The sequence below is a fragment of the Phyllopteryx taeniolatus genome, chromosome 3 (assembly GCF_024500385.1).
Source record: "Phyllopteryx taeniolatus isolate TA_2022b chromosome 3, UOR_Ptae_1.2, whole genome shotgun sequence".
Lineage (NCBI taxonomy): Eukaryota > Metazoa > Chordata > Actinopteri > Syngnathiformes > Syngnathidae > Phyllopteryx > Phyllopteryx taeniolatus.
This window is the reverse complement of record NC_084504.1, coordinates 19,787,196-19,814,785: the sequence shown is the minus strand read 5'-3', so window position 1 is coordinate 19,814,785 and position 27,590 is coordinate 19,787,196. Positions and strand designations below refer to the sequence as shown.

The 27,590-nt window shown below is 39.6% G+C and overlaps 1 protein-coding gene across 1 annotated transcript in view; it reads left to right on the top strand.

Moving 5' to 3' along the window:
• rtn4r (reticulon 4 receptor) overlaps window positions 1-24,347 on the top strand; it is a 61,248-nt gene extending 36,901 nt beyond the window's left edge. The window contains exon 2 of the mRNA XM_061767396.1: window positions 22,307-24,347. Coding sequence (XP_061623380.1) covers window positions 22,307-23,688 — 1,382 coding nt within the window. The 3' untranslated portion in view covers window positions 23,689-24,347. The remainder of the gene's footprint in view (window positions 1-22,306) is intronic.
• The last annotated feature ends 3,243 nt before the right edge of the window (window positions 24,348-27,590 follow it).

The following is a 27,590-nucleotide window of genomic DNA, read 5'->3' as shown; positions in this document are numbered from 1 at the left end:
ATTAACCAGAAAAAAAGGAGATCTAAATGAATAATGTGAAGCCATCTCAGCAAAAAGAAATCCATTTAAAACGAGAGGTACAAAGACCTTTTGAGCAGAAGATGAATAATATTCATCAAATATGTAGATCCATAATTCCAGAGGCACGAATGACTTTGGCAAAATAAAAGGGGCTTGTACGATTAAAGAAAGGAGGGGGGAAAGGCCGGGTCTTGATTTAGATCTGATCGCATATTAAAAAAAATAAAATAAAAAAAATAAAAAGTTATTTGATGTCTTGTGCTCCCCTCCTTTTGCACAGTTTAGTTGCTTTAAAAATTGGTTGCATATTCATGTATGTACAAATCCAAAACTTTAAAAAATTATACAAAATACATGGAATATATTGTACTATTATTATTGTTATTATTATTGTGCGTAGATTGTATTTGTTTTATACATTTACATGTTGTAGTAAAAAAAGTACCTTAAATGCAGCTATTAAGTGCACGGTTCTGCACACACTCCTTGACGAAGGTAACAATCTGATACCCTTTTGCCCTTATTAGTAGGCTCCAGCTGACCCAGCACCATAATGAGGACAAGCGCTATTGAAAATGGATGGATGGATGGATGGCATTATGATGTGTAAAAAGATGCGCACGTCTTTATCATATTTAGCACAATTTATTTTCTTTTTTCTGCTTTTTGCTTTGCTGTGTGTGCTCGCTTCACGGTGGAATTCGCCTGTGACGGACTGTGAGCTAACACGCTTGGTTCGTGTTTGTTTAACCCACACACATAATATGAATCCAAAAATAACATTCAAGTGGGCCACTTAGCATACTGATGAAGGCATCTGCAGACATTGTAGTTTAAAAATGGCTCACATACTAAAATTTCCCTTCCCCTCCCGTTTTCTGTGCATCCTACGCTATTTGTGTAGTTGCAAGCGCTCTTAAAATACACTCAGCCCATCATGCTTTCCTCTCATTGGCTACATTCTCATATCCGCCATCTCACTTGTTCCCGCTGCCTCACTTTGTGTGAGCTGCCTAAATTTGCATCATTCCTCGGTGTGCAATGTCAGCTCTGGCCTGCTGATCAAATCCTAACAAGCTGATGGCATTCTCATCCTGCATTTAGCCGCCGTACTTCCATGTCGCTGCCGCCGTGTTTCCCACAATTCATTGCTGGTACAGGAATGGTGCCCGGGCCCCGAGTCTGCTGGTCTGTCTGTTGTTTGTTGCCGGGGATCAGTGAACAGATGGTGTGTTACGTTTCCCCCCGCAGTACAGCATCATGCGAGTTGTGGTTTAGTGCGCACGACTTCCTCAGTGGATCTCTCTGCGCACAGATGAATACTGCCGCTATTTTTCTGTACCTGCATATTTTTACTTTGCATATCACCATTTGTACTCCCACAGATATAGGTAAACTGTATACTTTACACCCCACAGTAAACAATTTGGTGTCTTCAAAGGGATTATTCTACAATAGATTCACTTGATACTATGATGGATTATTATAATTTCACTTACTGTAGCTGTACACGATGTACAGAGTTTGAGGTACTTAGGGTGGGCGAGTTAAATTGTTTTATTGATTGTTATAAATTGTGTTGGCCATGGAATTAGGTTATGTTGTAAGGTTGCTAAATTTTTGGCCAACCTTTCAAAAGGGTGAATTTTTATTGAGTCTCATTTTCAGGTAAGGCTTGTTACTCCATGTTGGAGTGACTATATGTCTATATGTTCTCGTCATTTGTATTTTCACAGCATTTACTAAGTTTTGTCTCTGGAGCAACACAATTTGTGATTTAGGTCGTGACTTGATTTGGGAAACCCCGTCTTTGGCAATGACGGCGTCATGGATTTCCCTACTTGCAGCAAACAGCAGAAAGAAATTAATCCAGGCCAAACTAGATTGCCGCTTAAGGGGCTGCTAGCAATCGAACAGAAAATAAACCAAGAGAGCAAGGTGTCATGTGAGCCTTTGTAAAATACAACTAGAAAACAACTGTTTTGTTTTAAATATTTCAACACAATGTACGTGTATACTTGTAGAAAGTAAATAGAGTGAGGTTTCCAAAACTGACAAGGTTAGTGTATCGAGTCACTTTCCCTCTGGCACTTTTGAAATGTGCGTTTTCAGCTTCTGAACTGACTGTTGCAAAACTGTTTGTACAAGAATTTGAAGGATGGATTTTTTTGTATTGTTTAATTGAGACAGATTTTAATAGGAAATGGGTTGTGGAAAGTATAGATTACATTGAGGAAAACACTTGTTTAAATTAATAATTTGGGAAGAAATGGCATTCAATTAGAACGTCTGCTTTAAATATTAAGTTTATGTGGAGTTCCTGTAGCTACACATGGATTATAGTCCACGAGCATCTGTAGGGGAACCTATCAAGCCCAACACAGATCGCACAGACTCTCTTTGACCATTTTACATGAATAGTGCCCCATATATCCACACAGTGGATCTAAAAAGTCTACACAAACCTACTCAAATGGCAGGTTATACTGATATACAAAATGACACCAAGATAAATAATTTCAAAAGTTTTTCCATCATTAATTTAACCTATAATCTGTACAACTCAATTGAAAAGAAATGAAGTCTTTTCAACAGGGGAAGTAAAAATAAACAACGGAGACAACGTGGTTGCACAATTGTACACACCCTCTTATAATGTGGCTGTGTTCAGAATTGATCAATCACATTCAAACTCATGTTAAAACTCAGTCACCACATACCCGCTGCATTTAAATTGCCCCTGAGTAACCACAATTAAAGTTTAGATGTTGTAGTAGGGGTTTTTTTTTTTTTTTTTTTTTTTTACATTTTCTTTGCTTTCTAACAGATCCCTGGACGTTTTGTTCTAAAAAATTTTAACTGTTCATAATTCCTTCAACCTTGTCTTAGACCCTTGCTTCATCTGAAAAGAAACAGCTTCAAAGCATGATGGGGCCACCATCACGTTTAACTGTAGTCAATGTGTTCTTTTGGTGATGAGCAGTGTTGTGTTGCGCCAAACAAACATTTTGGAATTATGGCCACACAGTTTTGCTTTGTTTATCATGGACCATAACAAAATCTCCCAAACACATATAGTATCGTCCGATTAAACAAAGTTGGAACTTTTTAACCAATTCCAAAAGATGTGTTTGGTGCAAACGCAACACTGCTCATTACCAAAAGAAAATCATACCTAGAGTGAAGCATGGGTGTAGCTTGTAGCCTGTAGAAACTGGGGACTTGTTGAAACTGTGGAAGGAATTATGAATAATGCGAGTTGCTGTCAGGGTTAGCATAAAACATTTGGCTGACAGCAAAAAAAAAAAAAAAAAAAAAAAAAAAAAAAAGTTCAAATGTAATTGGTTAATTCTGAATACAGCCTCATTTCCTGTTTGTAACATAGTAACTGTAACCAAATAATTGTTACTAAGTAATTGTAACAGTAACAGGGTAACTGTACCTATGTATCTGAAGCAAAGTAAAAACAAAAAAGGGTAAAATGTCAGTAAAAGCGTACTACAACATCAAAAAAGGAGGGTAAACCAGATTTAATCATTTATGTTGGTCTCATTTTTTTATGCTGCATCACAAAAACCTGGCATTTAAACAGGGGTGTGTAGACTTTTGAGATCCACTTTTACATGTATTTTATTTGCAATGTACTGAGAAGCTTAGGTTAAAGCTCAATTGCTATTGCTAATGACAACAAAAGCCACAGGATTAGTTGTGAGAGTCTGGATCCTTCGCCCCACACTGCTAATTGAGGTCTTATCTTGACCCAGTCTGTAGTGCCATTCAACATAAATACCATGTTACGTTCATGAGCAAGTTCTCTAAGCACTTGGTGAGTTGTCCGTGGAATGCAATTTACAAAGGTTCACAAACTTTGGTAGATATCTTTGCCGAGCAAACGTAGTAGTGTTAGTCATTGTCTGCCCACTGCCAGAAAGTGATTGTCCATGGAAGCATGACAATGTTTTTCAGAGCAAATAAAAGTGGCTCCATTTTCATGTTTATTTTACCAGAGGGAGTTTACCATAGATATAACCAACAAGTGTAAACAGAATCCAAAGTTAACATCTGCAGTTGTGCTATTTTCAGATGTCCTGTAGAAATGTTCTGGTACCTGTGAAGCTTCTGCGATAATCTTGCCTTGAAGCTATTTTCATCCTCAGGACCTTTTGATTAAAAGGCTTTTCTCCTCAAAAAAAGAAAGAGAGAGAAAAAAAAAAGGTAACTTCTTCACCCTCTGTCTTCCTTTTGTCTCATGAATAATTTAAAGGACGGGCTCTTTATGAGTGGTCTAAAACACGAGCACACATCACTATGTGCTAGTAAATTCATCACTATATGCTAGTAAATTAGCGCTGTGGTGCGATTTAGGCACCTGTTTTTTTTTTTTTTTTTTTTTAATAAGAATGTTACAAGCTCAGCGGAATGATTGAAATCCCTGCTGTCAGGTGATACGGCAACACTAATGCCTCTCTAAGCATATTGAACACTCAGGTTGGTTTGATATAGAAAAGGTTATTCACCTATTAGAAATCAAATACATACTGTATTGTCAAGCCATGTACACTTTCCAAAATATACAATGCAAGTGGCTTGTCATAGATTTTCAGAAGCACAGGCACGAATGAGCGATAGCAATAACTTTAATTAATGTACAACAATACTACATGTAGCCCTCACTGGCAGTACTCACAAAACCGTTGAACCCTCAGTTCACTGGGGAAAAGAAACCCAAAATCGATTGCCGTAGGAACGCGCCCTCAAAAACGCTTCAGTAGGCACAGCGACTGGATCCCGTAGCGTCGAAACGGCAGCCCGGTGGCGTTGAGCAGGCAGGACCCGTGGCGTTCAGCAGGCAGGACCCGTGGCGTTGAAAGAGTAAATCCGTTCGCCTTTAAAACAGTCAAAAATCCGTTCGCGTTGAAACAGTAAATCCGTTCGCGTCGAAAAACCAGGTCCAGACCCCCCTTAAAAAACTCCTCTTCCCCCGCCGCATCTCCCGCTCTCCCTCCCCACGACCCACCTCCTTCCCCCAATCCCATTGGACGCACCACCCCTTCAATCAATCATTAGAACAAAAAAAACCCTGAAATGTTCACAGACCCCTCAGAACGCAGGACACCCCAGTATCCATCCACACAAAGAACCAAACAAACTTTTAACTAGTTTTCACAACAGCAATTCAAACAAATACAGTTCAACACATTTTAGTCAGTACACTACATACAATAAAACCATAATTTCTTTGAATATTGTATCTTACATAATATAGAATTGACTACAGTAAATTAGGTGTTACCGTTGTTTTTATTTTATTACGTGGACCAAGAACACAGTGGCCCCCTCTTGCCTGTTCCCCATCTCGCCTATTTAGCACATCTGCCTTACAGTTCTGAGGTTGGTGCTTCAAATCCAGGCTCTGGCCTTCCTGTGTGGAGTTTGCGTGTTCTCCCCATGCGAGTGTGGGTTTTCTACAGGTTCCCCACATTCCAAAAAACATGAATATTAGGTTCGTTGATGACTACATCACGGGTACTCAAATTTCACAAGCATTTTTTTCAAATGGGTCAAACGTCCATTTATTGAGTTATAATATGTGATAATACTCATTCTTAACAAAAAACAAAAAAATAGGAACTAAAACTAAATGTCAGTTCTATTGTAACAGAAATTAAAATAATTAGTTGAAAGAAACAAAAGATGAATCTGTCATGAATGTCTGTCACCCTGTCATAAATCCAAAACATATACATAGGGATTAAGAACATTTATCTTTTAAAATATAAACACAAAGAACCACACGGACAAGGAAATCATATGATTACACTTACAAATGATATCTGTAAAGGACACTGTTATGTTTGCAACATTGACACATTTAATGTAAAACTTCCAGTAGGACTATTGTGCTTATTCTGAAAGACAAAATGCACCAGTTTCAGTGGCAGAGTAGCCAATTTTGCGAGCGATATGTGGAAACTTTTACTAATTAACATCACTTAAAACACTCTAATAACCTATTTTGCTGCAACAAGTAATGACTAATGCTAACAAGGCACTTAAAGTACAGTATACTTGTGTCACTACTCACTTTGTCATTTGTCACAGCTGAACAAAAATTATAACCTGGTACATACGACTGAGTCGCACTTTGTACTTCCAGAGTGTTTCACATGTGTGATAATACAACACATGAAACTTTCCCTTATTTCCTAAGGGATTGGGGTCCAGTTTGGACCTACCCACAATCTGTTACTAGTCGGAACCCAGAGGTTGGGAACCCCTGTTGTAAATTACAACAATTTGGTGTGATATTGTGGCCAACATGTGAAGACACACAATGGTGACAATATGATATTAAGAAGTGTTGAGTGCATGTATTACAAAGTAAACTCTTTCAAAGAGGCTTGAGTTATTTTTCTCCAGTGCTCTGTCAAGATTGGCTTGAACAGATAATTGATTTATATTGAAAATGTATGAGAAAATAAACCCATTTGTCACTTTTAAGATGAAAGTCAATTCTTTCAAGCACAGCACAGAGGGCTACAGGTACATCCTAATCAATAGGGTCCAAATAATTTGTAATATTCCAGCATGTCAGGCTCATTAGCGGTGACATTGGCAATGCTATTGCAAGCCAACGGGTGCTTCCAAAATGGAGCTTCAGGGACAAAAAGATGTGGTTTAAAAATACCAGATTGCTTTCCTCTGGGGCTGGAATGACTCATTACTCAGGCAGCAAAGCAAGAAAGGCTGTCAGAGGGGTCATCCCGCAATATAGCCACACTCCCAATTGCGCCATTGTGCATTACAGTTGAAACACTGCAGTTGTTTTGGCGCTGCAAAAAACACGAATTTGGACTAAAAGTGGTTGGTACACACCTCTTTTTCAATTCAGTAGTAAAGAATGGATTAGGCAAGACCCCTTGAATCTTATGTAGACATTTTACCAAGACATTTTGCACAAGTCTATGCGTTCGACTTTGTGGGAGCAGTCGGATTCAACATGAGGGTGCCCACTGCAGAAAGACAGTTCCATTAACGCATTCTTGGATGCGTTTGGGAAGGAAGACCGGAGGATACAACCTTTACCTCAACCCTAACAAACTAAACTGGGCTGTAACCTGGCCATCTAACAACCACTCATAAATGGACCAAAATAATCCCAGGGACACACTTCAAAGTCTTACGCAAAAGGGTGGATGGTATTTTCATTTCCTGTCCGTGCATCAGACAGGTTTCCCAATACATTTGTCCATATAGTGGAAGATTCAATCCAGCAAAATCACTATTTTTGATTGTTTCCTTTATGTTGCCGTGTGTCCTCAGAGGTGCAATAAAAGTAAAACCTGGCCAATACTTTGCTCTGATACAGCGGCAGCAAGGTGACTCGCCAATATTGGATCTTTACTCTTGCCTTATCTGATGCCTTCCATGCCGTGAATTGTGAAATGGGAAGCTCAAATGTCACCTCCTATCTCGATGGACGTGACCCAAGTTGATGTGAGGGAGGTGTTTTTGAAAAATGGGAGGGTAAACGAGGGGGTATGTGGGTACTCAGCCTTGGATCATCCCTCACGTGGGAATTAAGGCAGGGATGATGACTTCTTGCATGAACTGAGAGTTGGGCCTGTGTGCGACCTTTGCAGTAACAAAGGTGACTGATTTGTGGCGGCCTTTGATGTAAAGAACTGCCTTTATCAGGCCAACAGGGAGGAGAGATAAGGGGAGATAGCAAAGAGCCTTATGGAAGGAAATGCAACTGATTCTTTAGCCAGGTGGAGATGTTTAAAATCTCTCTGTGCCTTTGTCCTCACTTTTTCCACTCCCTTTATTCCTCTTATAAGAGATCCTCTGCAGGGGGGGAATCTATTTTCCTGCAGCGGAATGCTTTGTCTGCAGAGGGTGCAGGGGTACTGAGGCAACTGGTAAATAATGCACAGTTTTTTTTCTCTCCTTTCATTCTTGCAAAGGCGGGAACACTCACTCTTAGACAATCTGTGAAGCTGGTGTATTAAACCAACAAGACCACAGCTGTTTTTATTCCCATTTTGCAGGGTGAGAGAAAACGTGAATATGCCTAAAAACGTCCACTGCAGCAGCGTATTAGTTTTCTTTCCTTACCAAAAGATGAAATAAACAACCTTAGGAGGAGCAAAGCGCTACCAGACTGAGCGAATGTGCTTTTGTTGGAAAAATGTTGTTCTGATATTGGGACTGATCGTAAGATTATGTTGTCTGTCTAATTTGTGTGACTGATGACATGTTTTCAAATGTCACTGACAAGTATCTCTGAACCATGGAAGTCATTCTGTCTATTCTAGTCATTCACTTTAGCCATCAATTCTTAATGAATTGATCTTTTATCCATTATCATCCATCCATTATTGAGCCAACAATGTGTGAGCCATGCATCGGTCCATTATTTATTGCTCCAGCTGTCAATGTGTCATCACTCAATCCAAAATATATTGATCTGTCTATCAGGTGTCATCCATCCACCCATCTGTAAAACAAATGCATAAGTATCATCAATCTATCCATAATGCATTATCCCATCCATTCATGTATATTCTGGTCATTCACTCAGACATTAATGTATTAAAATTATATAATTCTCCACTCCCACCTTTTGAGGTTTTGCCAACTGCAGTTACAGTGTTGTGGTTGATGAATAAGACACATGCGCATATGGCAAAATGCCACACCTCACTCACCAAAATGCAAATCCATCAACATAGAGCAGCACAAACACATTTCAGGGTGATAAACTTTTTAGAAAGACTTTGGCATTTTAAATGTAGCAGAGTCCAAACACTGCTAAACACTTAGAGAGTGGAGCAGCAGAAGTAGGCCTCTTGTCATCAACGTGAATACATTGATTAGAAGGGGATTTTTTTTTAGGTCAACATGCCTCCTGAATAGATTTAAGAATTGGCCAGATTTAGCCAACTTTCACACAGTAAGGAAAAAAATTAAATAAAATAAAATAGTATCAATCGTTTTACGGATTTTTTTGTGTGGGCGCAGTGTGTCTGTGTTCCCAGTGTATGCCTGATGAGCCGCACACCCAAAGAGATGAATGGTAACTAACAACATCAATGACCAAGATGCACATGAATTTAAACACTATACATGTGGTGATGTTCTGAAACATAACCAGAAACAATAAATTATCATTTTTAAACACAAAGCAGTCTGTGCGATGATAAGCAGGCTTCTACCGCACATCCCCAGTCATCTCTGCCTTCCCTTGCTCTCGCGACTTCATAGATAGAAATTGACTCACACCATATAAAAATGTCCTAGTCTCAAGGAAGAAAAGCTACAACATTCAATCCAGTGTCGCTGCTTTTGACACAAGCATTGTACATAAGCGCTTTTAGTCTCTGCACTGTGGGTCTTACAGAAACATGAAACCACATGTGGTCCAAAATATTATTTTCTGACTGATTTCACATTCGGTATTAGAGAGAAAACTGCTTCTGCTTTCTATGCGTGGCTGCTTTCATGTGTCCCGCTATAAATCTTATCCATGTCTGCGATGTTGAGTGTCTGTAGTGACTGCAGGAGACTCAGTATTTTGCATAGTCAGCCGGCGAGTCCAGCAGAGCGGAATATTGCCCAACTGAAGACGACACAGGTTGGATATATTATGATAGTAAAAAGTGTGACAATCCTGGTTTGTCTCATCGAGTTTCATCTCCACCTCTCTTCTTCACTGGTTACATTCACAGAGAAAGCAAAAACCCAAATGACAAATGGATAGATACCTGTACCCTGTACTTTTATATTTGTATTATTGGATTCTGGCAAAATGGTGCAAAAATCCTGAGAGGGCGTTTGAGAGTGATTGTGTTTACTACAATGGGACCAAGATTGGAAAACGCCAGTTAACTTCTAATATGTGTGTAAAGTTTGTATTAACATTGGCTTGTTCAGGGAACATCAACATTTGAGGTGTTTCTTAGTGAAAAATTATCAGCATTGATAGTTCTCTTTTTCAGCGTAATGTAATCAGAAATCTGTTTAGAGGGCAGCGTTGCCAGTGCCTTAATTGCTAATATGTCTGCCATATTATGTCTCACATATTTTTATGGTACAGCGTCAAACTCATAAGGTGACCTGATCAGATAGTGGACTATAAAAAAAAAAAAAAATGAAAAAGAGAGAAATATATTGGCCATAAGATATCTCATAAAAGTCTCAGGTTGTAAAATAAGGTTTTGGCAACTGCAACTGAGAAACAAAAGGTCACCAAATGAAAAGGGTTTAAATTTCAAAAAGGTTATCTTTTCAAGCAAAACAGGAACATCGAGGAAATCGTTCATCAGAATAAAAAGGGAGATGCTGCCAACTGCCAAGCTGAACAGTCTCGGTAAAACAAAAAAGACAGCTTTGATATCTCACACAGAAGTGCTGCGAACTTGAAACTGTGAGGCATTGCTCATATTTTGTCCCGCTCCTGTAGCTAAACAAGGTAATCAGAACTGAATATTCCAATGGGACTTAAACACCACAAGTTCAAGGAGGCTCTTTGACTTGAGATTGGTAAATAAACTTTAGAAATAGAAAAAGAATTTCTCCTTTGCAGGGTTTGAACTTTTGGCATCAAAATTGTTCATGTTTATTTGAGGGCAAAACAAAGTTATACATTTAACTGTTTTTATAAGTAATACTTTTAATAATAAACCGTGTAGCAACTTGAACTAAGGTTCTTTTAGTGATTCCATAGTCGTCATTGGCATTTTGGCTCATCAACACTGTTACCCTTGTGAAAAGGTTGACGCACAAAAACGCCAAAACACAAATAACTGTTTGGAAAAACACGTCCTGGAAGAGCAACTGATGTGTACATAATGGAATTTCTTTTTTTTTAGTCACAGGTTGCAGTCCCAGTTACGCTGCCAAACAGCCTAGTCACTTGTTTTACCTTCAATCCAGCATTTGTTCCTCATGGATAAACACAAAGACAACTACTGCCAAATTTGGGGATTTGTAAGATTGACCCTGCCAAAACATGTTGTGACATCCACCTTCTTCTCCACCACCTGGAGTCTGTAGCTCACAGTCGAGAGTCCAGTTTTTGCCTTCAGCAAAGACACGCTACAGTGCAATTCCAAAATGTTTCAAAACTGATTGAAGTGTGCCTTCCGGTCAGACCACCTCCACTTGTGTTATCATCAACAAGTCTGAAACTGCCTTGGTTTCTTTTATGGAAGTGTTAGCGTTATCTGAAGCTACAGTATAATGTGATGTTCACTGGTGCTTTCATGCTTTTTAAAATGTCTTTCATCAGGGTTCCTTTGGGTTCATGTGTTAACTTTGGTTGCTCACAGTCCTCACTGGAAATGGATGCTGCACAAAACGTGCACGTATTACGTTACTCAAGGGCTAGCATCATCTCGATTCAAATCTATTAAATTGTATGCCAATCTGATTGTGAAAGTGTATGACAGTGTGAAGCATAAGTGCAATTGTATTTGTAAAATTGTTTATCCTTGAAGCCTGCTTTCCATTCATACAGTTAATTCGTTTTTGAGAACCTTCTGCAGAAAAATGCCATAATGTTATAAAAGGTAGGGCAGGCCTTCCAATAATTATTCTTATATGATCTTTGCACTGCAGAGAAAATATCATACAAATGATTGAAATGCAATTACTAGCCGTGCTAAGGCTGATCAAACAACACGACTGGGTAGATGCAGTGAAAGACTGAGCCTGATTTAATTCCTAAGCATCCACGTACAGATAAGATAAAGCCTGAAACACTATGTGAGCCAAAGTTGCTTTGCAGCCAGGACCAAAAAAAAAAAGTAGGGCATTTGACATTTTTGTTCCTCTGTGGCTGGAGCGATCCATCTGGACACCTTCACATGTTTGGCAGATATTGTAACTGTAATCCACCCATACATAGTGCATGGTTTCACTAAAGCCAAATAGGTCATTGAGATGCCAATATGTCATTTTCACACTTTGTCACAATTGTTGTGTAACAACTAAACTACAATTCATCTGTTCTACCATCCCATAGGTTGTAAGTCAGAATTATTATATTTTCTCAAATAGTAACCTCTACTACAATAGATGCCACATCTAAATTATTTGCCAGAGATGTCATACACTTGAAACAAATAAGCACTTCACCCCAAATACATGTTTCCTTTTATTTTCCCTAGGAAAGCCCATTTGAACTCTGTTGCTAAGCATCACCTACAGAAGTACGTTAACGGTCTATCAGATGAAAGTGCTGAGTCTTGGAGGCTGCCAATCAGATGTCATACACAAATTTCCAATACGCCGCTAAAGTTAGAGATTGCCCACAGGAATCGCCTGCGCCATAGGCCTCATTATTCATTTTAAAGACTGAATTTAGGAGCAAATTAGTTTTATTACCTTAATTTTTTGGGGCTTTGAAATTTGAAATCCAAACAAATGGGAAGTTGACCAGTGTCCAAGAACGAATTGTGTTAGACCTTTTTAACATTCCACTGTACTTATACAATTACAAAAAAAATTACATATTCAGAAACTGTTTGTTTAATAGAATGCTGGCAGTGTCAATATTACACTGTTATTGCTAATGAAGGAAAAGTGGAAGCGGCATCTTCAGGTTGAGTTGGAGCTACAGAGTGAGATAACAACTTTGGCTAACCTTGGAGGGCAGCAAATCACTCAGGGCCTTGATGATAATTTGATGGTATTTGCTGGAAGGGGAGAACTCTTCACTTCCACTTTCCCATTCAATTTTTCACCAGTCAAGGGGAGATTCAATCCGACAGCCCTCGGATTGCGATCGCATTCTCTCGGTGTCAGGACAATGCCATCCCACTGCCTCTTTTTTAACTGCATCCATTTTAACCATGTGACAAGATGTGCCTGCCAATATTATCCTAAACCATTTAATATGCCTTATTGATTTTCATCTTTTCTATGAAACACTCGCATATGCATGTGTGTGTGTCTACCTGGCCCCTGTGTTGACACGCACGCACACGAGAAAAAAAAAAAACAGACCATTGTCTGGTCATGCCAACCAGCGCTTCTCTCAGTTATTCATGAGCCATCTGCTTGGGCCAGTGCTGTGTCACAAGGGTGTCAAACAGGACCTCATCTGTCCCCTCCCCTCATCTCCAATCCGGCCATCTAATTGTGTCCTCATCTGCATTCCAAGAGTGCCACTCATGCCCCCGCAAAATCTCTGTTGTGCCCCTCTGCTCATCATGTCCTAAATAACCTGTTTGATCTGACTTCTGCGTCTTCATTTAAGATCAGAGCATCTGCTTCATCTATGTCGTAAGGACATGTCAAGTTTTGTTAATATAGATTTCTCTGTGTGTGTGTGTGTACTGTTTGTACTAAGTATGTAATAAGATAAATCATATCCTGGCAAGATACAAAAGCACCCACAACATCTCCAAATAAAACATATAATACATCAAAGAATATTGATTCTGATGACAAGTTTGATGCTAAAACCAGCTGGAAGCATATAGTGAAAAATGCTCTAATCAGCTCTATTTGCGATTTCAATAACTGATGAAATTCCCTGTGACATAGTAAATAACACCATAAAAGGTACAACATGTCCTTCTGATCACTACTTCCTCAATCGGAATATGACCTTCCTAACAACCCTTGCACTTTCCAGAATAGTCAATTTCTTCCTATGCAGTGACATTTTTCACAGCTTTATAGGCAAAGAAGAGTTCAAAGCAAACTTCCTTCAAATAAATTTCCAGGTCTTCCACGGCCTCCGTGCTTAATCTTCACCCAAGTGTCAAAAACGTTGAATTTTGGAGATTAAAATGTATGTAAACTGTTACCTTTCTTCTTTGACAAAATCATTTTTGCACAGCTAAAATTTAATGACTCCTTTCGTATGACTGAACACTTGACCTGTCAGTAACATTTAAAAATCAAAAAAGGTTGAAAAGTTGATCAGACATCTTGCATAAAACTTTTTTTTCCACATCATTGCTGATACGGTCATTTTCATTTTTTTCCCCCACAGATTGATACGATTGGTCTTTGACCACATCGGCTGTTATTAACAATTTAAAGGGTTGAAAATTGCTTGAGAACAACTCTAGTGACTCTCCGACACTTGAACTGTCTGAGAAGTGTCTTAAAACTCAGTTTTTTTCTGACTCCACAGAAGCCGTGTGGCAATATGTCACCTGAAGATTGAAAGCGTGGACGTTTTTTAGACAATAACCAGTGAAAATATTTAGATTCGATATATTTGAGTAACCCTATTTTGTTAAAATGTATAGTTGTAATGGTTTGGTGTAGATGGAACTAGTTAGCATGAATGTATGTTTAATTTTCTCCCATGACACTGCTTTTTCAGCTCATCGTTTTATTTTTGCCCCACTCATAGCTCTTGGGCCTTTGAAAAAGCGTTAAGGAAGGTGATGTAGCCACAGTCATTTGCTTTTGTTAAGTATTGAAGTTTTTTTGTCTGGTTCGGCATGACCGTAGACTTTGATGTATGGCTAGTGGTAGAGACCTGTCATAACCATTTTAAGCAATTAGCGATTTTTTGCAACTTAAATTAGTGTTTAACATGATAATAGGGTGGTGATGTGTTGATGAAGGTGCGCAATGGTATAAGACAGCAATGTAAAATATATGACCCACTTGAATGATGTGGTATTTGGTAACCCAAACAAGATGGTATTTTTTGTTCTTGTTGTTTGTTCAAATACCTAAAGTGTAGGTATTTTGAAGCTGTGAGGATTCTGCTCAACAGTGACAATATATTAATTGAACATTACTGAAAAGCAAGTGCGGGTATACTGTATAATACAAAAGGGGTTATGTCAATCTGCATATATTCTTCTGCTGCATTGTGGCTTTCTGTTCAAGTCTCGCCGTCCTCCATGCCACAACTCTATTGTGATTGGACGGCTTTTCAGTCACTCTTCCTTCACTTCTTGGACTCTGACAAGTCAATCATTATAACAGCACTACTGTCTGGTTACGATGTCAGTCATCGTGTGTACATGATAGTCATTGTTGTCATAATGTGATGTGCAGGTACACCTGATTCAAATTCTCTAAATTTTGTATTTATTCCCTACGTTTGTCAAGAAAGGATATTGATTACCACAAGGGCCAAATATTATAGAACAAAATCATTATTTGACCGGAAATTACAGTATTAGACCTTTTTGCAATGTTGTGAGTGTTTTTAATTCCTTGAGCAACAACATATATACATTTAATAGCTTGTTAAGGCATATTGACTGCATGCAAGGTTTGTTTGCAATGAGCACCAGAAGGCAGCGAGCCTCTGTTGATATGCTGGAGAGCAAAAATAAATGTGCCCAGACAAAGCAGTTAATGTGAAGCAATAACTGATGACAACAAAGGTGGTAGAGTCCTTGTAACATTCTTGTTTAATCAAGGCATAAATGCAAAAATTTAAATGACAAAAATGACCCTGACAACTGGGGGTCAAAGCGCCATTCAGAGTAGTCATTGATAGCCTAATCAGAAATTAGGCTTTACATTGGTTTTATCTGAAATGGTTTCTCAAAGCTATGCAAATGATGAAAACAATTTATATATGCTTAACTGGAGTCACACAGAGCTGGAGCCTTAAAGGAAGGGATCGCAACTATAATATATTGAAATGCAGGGCTGCCTCCGACCAACACAAAAATGTGTGGTTCCATAAAGAGGCCAGGAGGTCCCAGTGGAGAAGAATGTGCTTCATCTCTGACAGATACGTCGCTTCCACTCGGGTGCTAGGGTGATGAGACTGTCATGTTGGCCGCCCTTGCCCAATCCCTGGCGTGTCTTAGTAAATGATGGCTTAGTGTCTCCCAATACTGTCCTGACATGACCTTTGTCTACTTTGGGGGTTAGAGGAAAGTGCTTGTTGTGTTTTGTTTTGTCGTTTTTTTTTTTGTTTTGTTTTTTGCACCGGGAGAAATTTGTGTTTGCACAGAGTTCTAAACTTACCAGGGATTCATGTTGGCTCGCTGTTTAGTCAAATATTCATTGTTTTACACCCGACTTCACCGTTACAGTACTTCCTTATCATCATCATCAGAATTGTGAACCATACATTCGTGTATCGCCGTCCTTAGCTGTAAACTGTGTACTGTACTGTATTTTTAGGGGTACAGGCATGTATAAAGTAGGCTTTACAGGATCAGGATTTTGGGGCTGATCACCGATCAGCGGGTTTAAAAAAACGACAACCGATCACCGATCTGATCACAAGATGGAGCAATGAAAAAATAAAAAATATATATTTACAATAAATAATGTATCTTTGTTCATCTATTTATGTCAGTGAGGCATAGTGACAGACAGAACAAGAGAATGGTCTTCTATGAGATGGCAGGAAGTACATACAGTAATTAATGTATCCACTTTTTGTGACATTTTTGTTTGTTGGTGTGCCGTGAGATTTTTCAATTGTAAAATATGTTCCTTGGCTCCATAAAAGTTGGACACTGCTCTAGTCAGGTCATGTATTCTAATCAGTCAAGTCAAACCAACACTACATCATGACAGAAAAAATGGGTGCTAACTTACTGTAATTTAATTACATTATTGTCATTAAATTACTTCACACACACTGAAACATTAGAGCATGAGTCGACAGAACGCCGGCATGTTTACGTACAACCGTTAGTGCGAGCACTAGCTTGCTAGGCTACATAACGCTTTGTTGCCTGCTTGCGAGCCGTATCGTATTAAAAGTACGTGCACATACCTCAAGCAATCCTTGGATTAAAGTCCTCTCCCGAGCACCGGTGACCACCAACACACGTTTTTCCCCATTTTGTTCTTATAATACACATGGGGTGATCCACTCTTGTTGTCGTCGCCACGGTAACGAGTGTATCCGGTCGCATTTGCATTGACAAGATAAAAGGTAAAAGGTAAAAAACGGGATGCGGTAGTATCGGAATACAAGATTTTATTGCAGTAGTCTGACAAAGTGATATCGTGAAAGAGCAAATTTGTCTTGTAGTCCCACAACGCCGACATGTTTTTTTTTTTTTAAATAATTTTATTGGTGGTCAGATATTTACAGTACTACGTCAAAAGACAAGGCTAAAAATAAACTCGCTTTTGGATTCAAATATACTGTACAAGATGACGATGCGGAGTAAATGTCTTTTGGCGAGCCGATCAATGACTTCATTGATGGGATCAGCGAATTATGACATTAAAGCCGATCAGCATAAATTGCTAAATATCGGCTGAGTCTAGTAAAGATGTTTGTAAGCATTTGAAATACTATTACAGTGTTTTGGGATCATAGTTTGCGGTATATTTATGGGTTAAACTATTAATATAGGCAATTATAAGCATTTTTAGGGGACCGTCAATTATTTACAGGAATTGGCTATTTCTGGTCGGGCTCGATCCCTATTCCCCATATTAAAACAGATTTCCCAGGCTGTCACATTTGAAACCAACAAACTGAAATCTTATCCTTATCTTCGTGACACTACCCACTCTTTTCATGCTGCAGGGCTGGTGACAGTGTATGTTTAAGTGCTTCCGTGCATACAGTAAAAACACCCCTGCAGCAAATACTTTATTGTGTTGTATTCATGCATTACTGGACAGAAAAGATGGAACTCACATATAATATTCCGCTTCAGAAACATTTTTGATTAGGTAGATTTATGTTAAATTTATGGATAGTCTGAAAAGGGACAACCACATAGTTACACTCGGTAATCAGTTGTACACAACCTCTATGCTTCTCCACCATACGTTATTTCATGTTTCAAAAAGTATTTCCCATGTATGTTAGATCATGTTAGATAGTGAGCTGGCATTGTAGTGGTTCACATAGTTGCGTGCCATGCAGCTTGGATGGGATCAATTTCCACTCACTGCGGTGTTCATAATCACCCTGTGATTGACTGGCGACCAGCCCAGTCCGCTGGCGTAAGCTCCAACCCCTTTTGTGACCCCGAACTTTGTAAGCGCTCTAGAAAATGGATGCTAGATGAAAAGCGCATCATGACCAAACAGTTTTAGGATCTTTTTTTTGATGGCGATATTGTTCTGTCAATTAAATGGAGTATAGCTGAAGTATAATAATTCCAGGCAAATCTGTACTCAACCGCCAGATTGCTATTGTAAATTGTATAAAGGGTGCAAAGCTATGTACTTTAAGCTGAATGGTCCACAGTGTCAGTCAAGAGTAAACAAAAGAGGCTCATCTGCTCGCACTGAGTGATGATAGCTGTTGTACAAAGCTGTAGCTCTCTGAAGATATGCCACTGGCAGGGTCTTGAAACAGGGAGCCAGGGCTCAGAAACATGTTTTGACACAGCAGATAGGGTGAGATTAAGTGTTGAAAACAAAACTGTCAGAAGACGATAAGGAATAAATTTTATTTACCACCACCCTGCAACCTGGGTGTTGTATTTTTAGATTGAGCATCAACAGCAGCAGTAAGAACAAACAGACACGCATCGAAACCCCCCCCCCCCCAAAAAAAAAACAAACGTGCCCTCAGTGCCTTAATATAGACTGACAGCAAAGGTAAAGAAGTGAGGAATTATTATTCTGTTGTCCAAACACAACCCTGATAAAATCTGTACATATCTGTCTGTCCCCTAAAGAAGAATGGGTCTAGACCCCAAGTCACCATTGACACATACTGTATTTTCACCAAATGGTACAGTTCTGTGTGTTTCCACACGACCTGGTGGTTCAGAATGCTAAACCCTGATCTGGCTTGTTTCTGTACCACAGAGTATGTATGCATTAAGCTTGAGTACCAGTGAACTGGATCAGATCACAGTGGTCCCTAAAAATTCTGCACTGGCTTCCTGTGAGTCATAGAATAAATTGTATTTTTGGTCTACAAAGCCCTGAATTGGATCTAAATGTATTTGAGACCTTTTACTTCCCTGAGAGACTTCCAGACCCCTCCGGGTGTCATGTGCTGGCTTATTGAGTGTATCCAGAACCACCATTTTGTTTCTATGCTCCTCAACTGAACAAAATCCCTGAACACACGAGTTCTGCTCAAACTGTTGGTAAATTTAAATTTGGGGCAGAAAACGTTTTTGTTCGCTGCTGCTTTTCCATAAATCAAAAATTAAATTTCTTGTTTTCACCATCGTGCTATTATTTTGTGATTTTAACTTGATAATCTGTGTCTCGTTTCATTTTTTCATTTATTCTGCTTTTATGTTTGAATTTCATCTTGATTTTTATCTTTTCACTTAATCTTTTTTTCATCATATTTTTTGCCTCTGTAAATCACAATGGATTTGCCTTCTGTATGAATAGTGTTATACTGTGTACTGCTATACTTGCCTTGCCTTACATGGCAGCCTGTAACTCGCCAATGAATTAAACAGAAGGAAAACTTGATGGTAAAGTGCTGCATGCTGACATAAACGTCTTTGAATTGATCGGAATCCCCCTCATATTCAAAATGATGTTTTTGGTTTTCTTCCATGTCCAATTGTAACACAGAAGTGAAGATTTTATGTTAACCAAACAAATGGGTCGCAGTGTGTCTAGGTCCACAGTTTTGAACTCACATTTAGAAATGTTGCATCTTCCCATTACTCAAACATATTTCCTTATTATCGACATACGCAAACTGGATAAACGAATGATAAAAATCACAAAAAAGAAGCCGTTTACCATTAATTAATTCTGAGCAGTGACCGGTTTTAGATTGGGTAAGGCTACTTTACAATGTGAACACACCGTACCAAACAAAACCGAACTGTATCGTTAGGTGGGAACGCAGCTACAACAACACTCAGAGTTATTGTTTGTAGCAATGCAATCACTGTTGTGCAGATGAGAGAATGTTGTTACTGTGCTGATCGAGTTGACGACATTATCAATCGAACGCTGTCATTCTAGCAGATTCTAACAAAGACAGGACATAATATGTCGAGAGCAAAGGAAAGCTGACTTTGACATGTGCCGCATAGGTGGAAATAGCCTGTTAATAAATAGACAGCGGAGAGGGGTTGAAAAAAAGAAAGAAACGACAGAGGAGATACACGGAGCGTGCTGTGTAATAAAATATTGCTATTGTTAGGCACTTCTGGGAGAAAAAGTGCTACGATGCAGAAAGAATGGAAAGTCTTGACAGCTTTCCGGTAGCAGTCTGATGGCTGAGCAGGGCGATAGGATGGGAAATGCAGCAGAGGGCCTCTGTAACAAGTTCAAAAATGAGCTCCACCTACAATGCATTGCAGGGAAATGAGAAGAGATGGCTGGAAGGCTGAGTAAGACTCATGCTTTTTTTTTCCAGGTCTCAGCACCTGTCGTAGCTTTAAGCTTGGGATTCAAACGCATGCATGGGAGCGGAGAATAGAACATCTCAGCTCCTTGGACAGGAGCTAGAGGGATACAGAGATGTGAATGTTGGTTCTGCAGTAATGTGATTATGCTAAGACATGCCTCTGCCACACATGGACTATTTGAGCTCCGAAAGATACAAATCCTTTTTTCCCCAGCCATTCCAATTGCAGTGGAACCCCAAGTGATAATTCACATAGTAATCCAGTCCGTTTCACTTTAAAACACGCTTGCATGCGGTAAACTCAGTTGACGAACACTAGTGCGCGAGAAGGCATAATTAATGGCACCAAATGCAGACTATGGCACATTTTTAACATTGATGCCTTGAGGGCAAGCTAAGCTCTAAGTGCCACATAACACATCTCTCTGTCGCAAAGGGTTGTGGCTATGCTATGTCGAGCCTTCTTTTCACTTGAGACCCAAGCATGGACTTCTTTGCTGGGCATGAAAGCTTATCTCTGAGTGAAAAACACCATTATTTATGTCTGTCATGTTAGACCAGGCATTGTTCACATAATAGCAGCTAGGGTTGGGCATCGTTTGAATTTGGGTGATTCTGGTCCCAATTCAAGTTTACATTTCGATTCCGGTTCCAAACGATTCTCGATTACGATTATTTTAGGGGGCTGGGTCAAAAAGGTTTGCCTGGTTTATATAAAGGGTGTTCAAATTGTGAACATACATTTTCTTAGCAGCCTGCACCATAGACTAAAATGAACATTTGACTCGGGGTTCTTTATAACCAGTATCCAGGTCAAACCTATGAACTAAAAGGCGATGTGTGTGGAACTAACCCAATTGACCTAATATTCATTAATTATAGTTTCAGCTAAAAGTTAAACATAGCATTGTTAAATTACTTAACTGCGACTGTTTAACATATGAAATGGTTTACATGTGCAAGTTTTAACTTGACTTCCTGTTTTAAGAATGTAGCCTTTTATTTTGAAGGGTACTCACCGGAACTCAGTTTTTTAGCACGTAAAATAATTTCACACGACACCGGTAAAAATGAAAGTAAAACAAGACAAGGATAAGAGTAATGAATTGAACCAAATGCTCTGTAAAACATTGATTGAACATTGAACATTGAAACATTTACCTACCCACAGATGAGACACAAGGTTAGTTTGTGATACTGTGATAAGTTTTTGTGTCTCAATTTATTGTGATGTAAAGTTGCTAGGTTAGCTTGTTAAGCTTGTAATGCGACTGTTTCTACTTTCTTTCCAGGATGATAAAGAAATTTATATTTTATTTTTGTGTCTGTCATAAGCGCTTGGTTGGTTGTTTTGAAGACTAAAATAAATGCTAAAAACCATCAGTGCAAGAGTGCAACCCACTGTTCAACTTGTTAGCTGCCTCAATGTTGGCATAGACTTATTTTTATTGTTTCACTCACCCAATTTGACTTGACTGAATTTCCGCGCGGTGTAGGCTGAGGCTCGGAGGGGCAGGGAGCACGTCAAACTTCTACACATCGTGAAAGGCTCCTCTGCACAATATAATTTTAATCCAAGTGTTGTACTGAGGTTTTCGCCGCTTCTTCGTTGGTTTTCGCCACTTTCTTCTTCGGGGTCAGCGGACCGTAGGCATAGAAACTGGGAACCAATTTTTTTTTATTTGAACGATTCCGGGAGAACCGGAATGTTAGCCCCGGTTCCAAACGATTCTCCATGCCCAACCCTAATAGTAGCCCACAGTTTTGACGTTGACGGTTCACTTCTGCTGGTTAGGTCCTCACCCCAGCAGGCAGCTGGGAGGGAATTGAAATTGCATTCACAAAATATCTTTTCAAATAAAGCATAACTGAGAAAGTAGAGAAGTTGATTTATACTTGGTGTGCAACTTGAATCAAATCATGTTCTTTCAAGCGTTGTGTACACTATATTCACTGAAACGTATGTAAGTTGCAGTCAACCCATATTTGCTAATAGGTTTTCTGTGTTTTGTTGTGTTTTTTTAGGGGGGAGACTCCTGGTTCTGATTATGTGGCTGAACTTTGCACCTCAAAGTGACAGCTGCCCTGCTAAGTGTGTGTGCTACAGTGAACCCCGGCCTTCTGTGTCATGCCAACAACAAGGACTCTTTTCCATCCCTACTGAGATTCCTGTGCGGAGCCAGCGAATCTTCCTCCAGAGCAACAAGCTGACGGTAGTGAGGTCCACAAGCTTCAGCTCTTGCCAGAATCTCACCGTCCTGTGGCTCTACTCTAACAACATTAGCTACATAGAGGCCGGTGCCTTCTACGGCTTGGAGAAACTTGAGGAACTGGACATTGGGGACAATAGCAACCTTCGAACAATCAGCCCAACAGCCTTCCGAGGCTTAACTAAGCTGCACACACTCCACCTGCACAGGTGTGGCCTGTCAGAACTGCCCGTTGGGGTTTTCAGAGGAATGTTCTCCCTACAGTACCTTTACTTGCAGGATAATAACATTCTAACCCTGCATGATGACACTTTTCTGGACCTTGCCAACCTTACCTATCTCTACCTGCACAATAACAAGATCAAGATAGTGACCGACAACATGTTCCATGGTTTAATCAATCTCGACCGCCTGCTGCTACACCAGAACCGTGTAATTTTTGTCCAACCAAGGGCTTTTAGTGATATGGCTAAATTGAAATCCCTCTTTTTGTTTTTCAACAACCTCACCGTCTTGACAGGGGAAACAATGGATCCGCTCACCACACTCCAATACTTGCGCCTAAATGGTAACCAGTGGATTTGTGACTGCCGGGCCAGGACCTTGTGGGAGTGGTTCAAACGTTTCAAGGGTTCCAGCTCTGAGTTGGAGTGCGACGTTCCTGAATTCCTCGCAGGAAAGGATCTGAAACGACTGAAGAGCGAAGACTTGGAGGGTTGTGTGGAAACGCCTCAAATCCAGACCAATCTCTTCGCCTCTAAAACCCAGTCTGGGAAGTTCCCCTCCACCGAAAATCCACTTGGGGACGCGATTCCCAGGTGTTGTCTCGGAGATAACGACAAGTCCTCTATCCTGTCTGGCAAGAGTCGCCAAATTACTAACAACCCCCTGAAGGAAAAAGAGAACATGTCTAAGACGAAATTTAAAGATCCAGAAAGAACGAAAAATGACACCCAGAACAAGCAGAATGATGGACCTCTTGGTACCTTATCCAACACCCTGGACAAGTCTTTGGAAAATATGAACCCTAACCTTATAGACAGTCTAGAATCTTCTACAGCCTCAAACAAAAAGAAAAAGAAGTGCTCCAAAAAGCCCAGATCAGACACCCACTGCATTAAAGGCCGGGGTACTACATTGCAAGTACTGCGTTGTCTCCTCATTCCCATGATCTGGATCTCTCTAGCCATGTCTTAGGACTCCTGATATGATTCTAAATGCAGAACTGAAGATTGTGGATGCCCATGACAATGATAAGTGATGTATGCGGTGGCATCTGCAACAGACAGTGACTGAAAGGTGAGTTGTTAAAGACACCCGGCAAGGGTGAGGACAAATGAGGATGATGATAGAGTACGTTTAACAAAAGGATGCCTTTACAGAACATTACAGATTTGATGTATATAATGAATCGGTGCCCACAATTGTTTGTTCTCTATGTACTGAACTGTACTGTGTCTGAGCTGCATTTTGGAGATTTCATCCCATTTTCCCCTAAAAAGCTCCTACTGCTTAAGAGACCACCGAGAGATGGAGTGAAAAAAATTGAAAGAAATCCGACACAGTAAGCACACGACGAATGTTGGGTCCATTTAATGAAAACAAAGGAATCCCTCCCAACCTCCAATATTTATTGAAAGTGATGCATCTGTTTGGTAATGTTATGTATTTTGTTATAAAAATGTTTTATCTTACCCCATTTTTAGTTGTATTTTCATGAGAGAAGGGATATATGGGTAGCATTTGCCAAAAGAATGCTGTCAATTTGTTTATTGAAATGGAACCATAGATATGAATTTTATTTTACTTGTGTACAAGTATGAATATATTATGAATAAAATTTCTTTTTTCATAGATTTTTTTAGAGTGGTCTTTTTTTTTGTTTTTTGTTTTTTAGGACTGTACCGTTCCAGTGGTCACTGATGGTGTAGTGTTACACTCGCGGGCAGCTTGGGTTCAGTTCCCACTCAGTGACGGTGTGAATGTGAGTGCAAATGGTTGTCCGTGTCTATATGTGACTGACTGTCGACCAGTTCAGGGTGCAGTCCGTATTTCGCCTAAAGTCAGCTGGGATAGGCTCCAGCGCCTCGTGACCCTGAACAGGATATGCGGTGTTGAGAATGGATGGATGCATTGATGTACCGTTCCACCATTTCCTCCAATCCCCCCATACCCTCGATCAAATCCTTGATTGTGCTTTAATACTGTGTATAATTTTAAACAAAGGGTCTTCTGGCAAGCAGAAATAAATCACTGATTGTGCTATAAATCTCTGTGTAAATTCTATCCACGTAGCATATTGAGAGGCCGTTAGTGGCTGTTGCCACAGGCAGCATCACAAAATTGAGCATTTCATTAGATCTGGTTATTCATATTGCAAACACTGCTGCATTTCTTATCAGTGGGGTCAAATTAATAAACTTATGATAATAGTGATGCAATATATTTTTTAAGTTGACCCTGACTTTAGAAGAAGAAATACTCCAGGCATAATAAAGTAGTATTCTTTGCATACTATAGATCAGGCACAATGATTTACTGACAATTTTATTTTATTTTTTTAATCAAACGTGGCTTCCTCTCTCCAATTCAGTACTTAAACAAATGAACACCTCCCCTCAAATAGTGTAAACCTTCCCCGGAAGGTCATCAAAAAAAGAAAACATGGTACACTACAGTGTTCTGTGTTGTAAACAAGAAACGCAAATGTCTTTAAACCTTTGCTAATTTTTTCATCACCAAGTTGCATACAAAATAGCTTTGTTCTTAAGAAGTAAAAATAGTATTTAGAGCTTTGTTGAAAAACATATCACGTAAATAAACCCTACAACCAACAAAATGCACAAAATCTATATGCTCTCGAGACCGTGCAGCAACTGCATACCTAAGTGGTCGCTGCTCATGCATGTGACATGCTCAAACTAGAGTAATTAGTCCTACTTGCAATTGCACTGCATTATTGATAGGAACTAATAAAGGACATGAATAGAAACTGCTAAAGTGAAGCACATTCCTTTAATATTATAACAACAAATTAATTATTCCCAGTCAACAGGAAGCATTGTTTCTATCGCCACCTTTAATTCCCAACACCGCTTATCCTGGTTAGGGTCGCAGGGCGCTGGAGCCTATCCCAGGCGGAAGGCAGATTACACCCTGAACTGGTCACCTTTAATTAATTAATTTAATAAATAAATGATGCTGAGCACTATTACAGAAAATACACTGCTGTGGCGACTCAATATTGCTCTGGTATAATGTACAGTTTTAAGTCGAGAAAAGTGAAATGATTGGATGTGGGGTCTCCATAAGTCTCTGGAGCATTCCATTGTCCTCGATTAACGTGAAAAAGATAGCGGTCTAAAGGAAACCTGAGATGATATTATTGATCAGGAGTGAGACTCAATTAGGTAAATCAACAAGGTCCCTCCAATCGACTGTAACTATCCTCCACTGATGGACACTGACAAGCTCTAAGCAGTTAGCCTGGGTGGATCTAGGTAATTAGGTGCCATTTGCAAGAGTCAAAAACATTCCACTGCTTGTTAATACAGTCTAGCTGACCATGTTATATCCCCACATGAACTTTACTGTATGGCCTGACATTTTACAAAAAATGCAATTATTTAAATCTGTCAGGGTTGCCAACCACATCACTTTTTCTGTGCTGACCCACTTGCATAAATCACACTAATATACTAGTCAAAAAGAAAATATTTGAGCAATCACAAGAATTGAATTTCAGACTTTTCCCAGAGACACTTGTACTAAAAACCAGTTATCATTTGGCCAAGCAGGAATAATATTTGGAACATTTGGCAAGAAAATGGAATTGTCAATTAGATTTCTCACAAGCAGCACACAGTGTTCTTGTTACTTTTCTTTCACACTCACACTATCTTTTCATTCCCTTGTGTCTCTTAACCTTTCTATATTTACATCTGTCTCTTTTTGGTGCCACCCGTGTGCACTTTTTTTTATATAACTTGCACACACTTTTTGAAAATATAGTTTTTAAAGCGGCGGCACAGTGGCCGACTGGTTAGAGCGTCAGCCTCACAGTTCTGAGGACCCGGGTTCAATCCCTGGCCCCGCCTGTGTGGAGTTTGCATGTTCTCCCTGTGCCTGCGTGGGTTTTCTCCGGGCACTCCGGTTTCCTCCCACATCCCAAAAACATGCATGAATTGGAGACTCTAAATTGCCCGTAGGCATGACTGTGAGTGTGAATGGTTGTTTGTTTCTATGTGCCCTGTGATTGACTGGCAACCAGTTCAGGGTGTACCCCGCCTCCTGCCCGATGACAGCTGGGATAGGCTCCAGCACGCCCGCGACCCTAGTGAGGAGAAGCGGCTCAGAAAATGGATGGATGGATAGTTTTTAAAGCAACTAGTAAGTTTCAATCAAAGCTATAAATGTTGGCTGACGGGGTCGAATTTATGTATCCAGTATGTTGCATATCAGAGCTAACTCAATAAAGTGAGACCAATCTCCCACCAAAAACTCCATGTGCAATCAAATGAAAACCATACACTGTATTTGAGCCACACAATGCTATTACAAGAATGAATTTGAAATAAGAGAATAAGTCCTAATTATATACATCATTAGGGTGATTAGTAAGGTCTCTTGCCTACACTGGTCGATTGCAGGGCACATAAAGACAAACAAATATTCACAACAATGGGAAATTTAGAGTCTTCACTAAACCTATGTTTCTGGAATGTAGGAGAAAGATGGAGTACCCAGAGAGGGGGGGGGGGGGACAAAACATGCAAGCACGGGAAGAACATGCAACTCCACACAGAATTTCCAACAAAGATCCAAAAATTGACTTATTGGCTGTGAAGCAGATAACCATTATTCTAAACAAAGAAAATCCTTAAACATTCCAAAAACATGCTTTTTATCTTAATTGAAGACTGCGCACAGGTGTGAATGTGAGTGTTGATGGTCTATATTTGACCTGCGATTGACTATAGGGACCAATCTATGGTGTAACCCACCTCTTGCAGAAAGTCAGCTGGGATAGGCTCCAACTCACCTGTGACCTTAAATGGTATTAAAAAAAAAGGTTAATACAATTCTGTCAACTACATCAC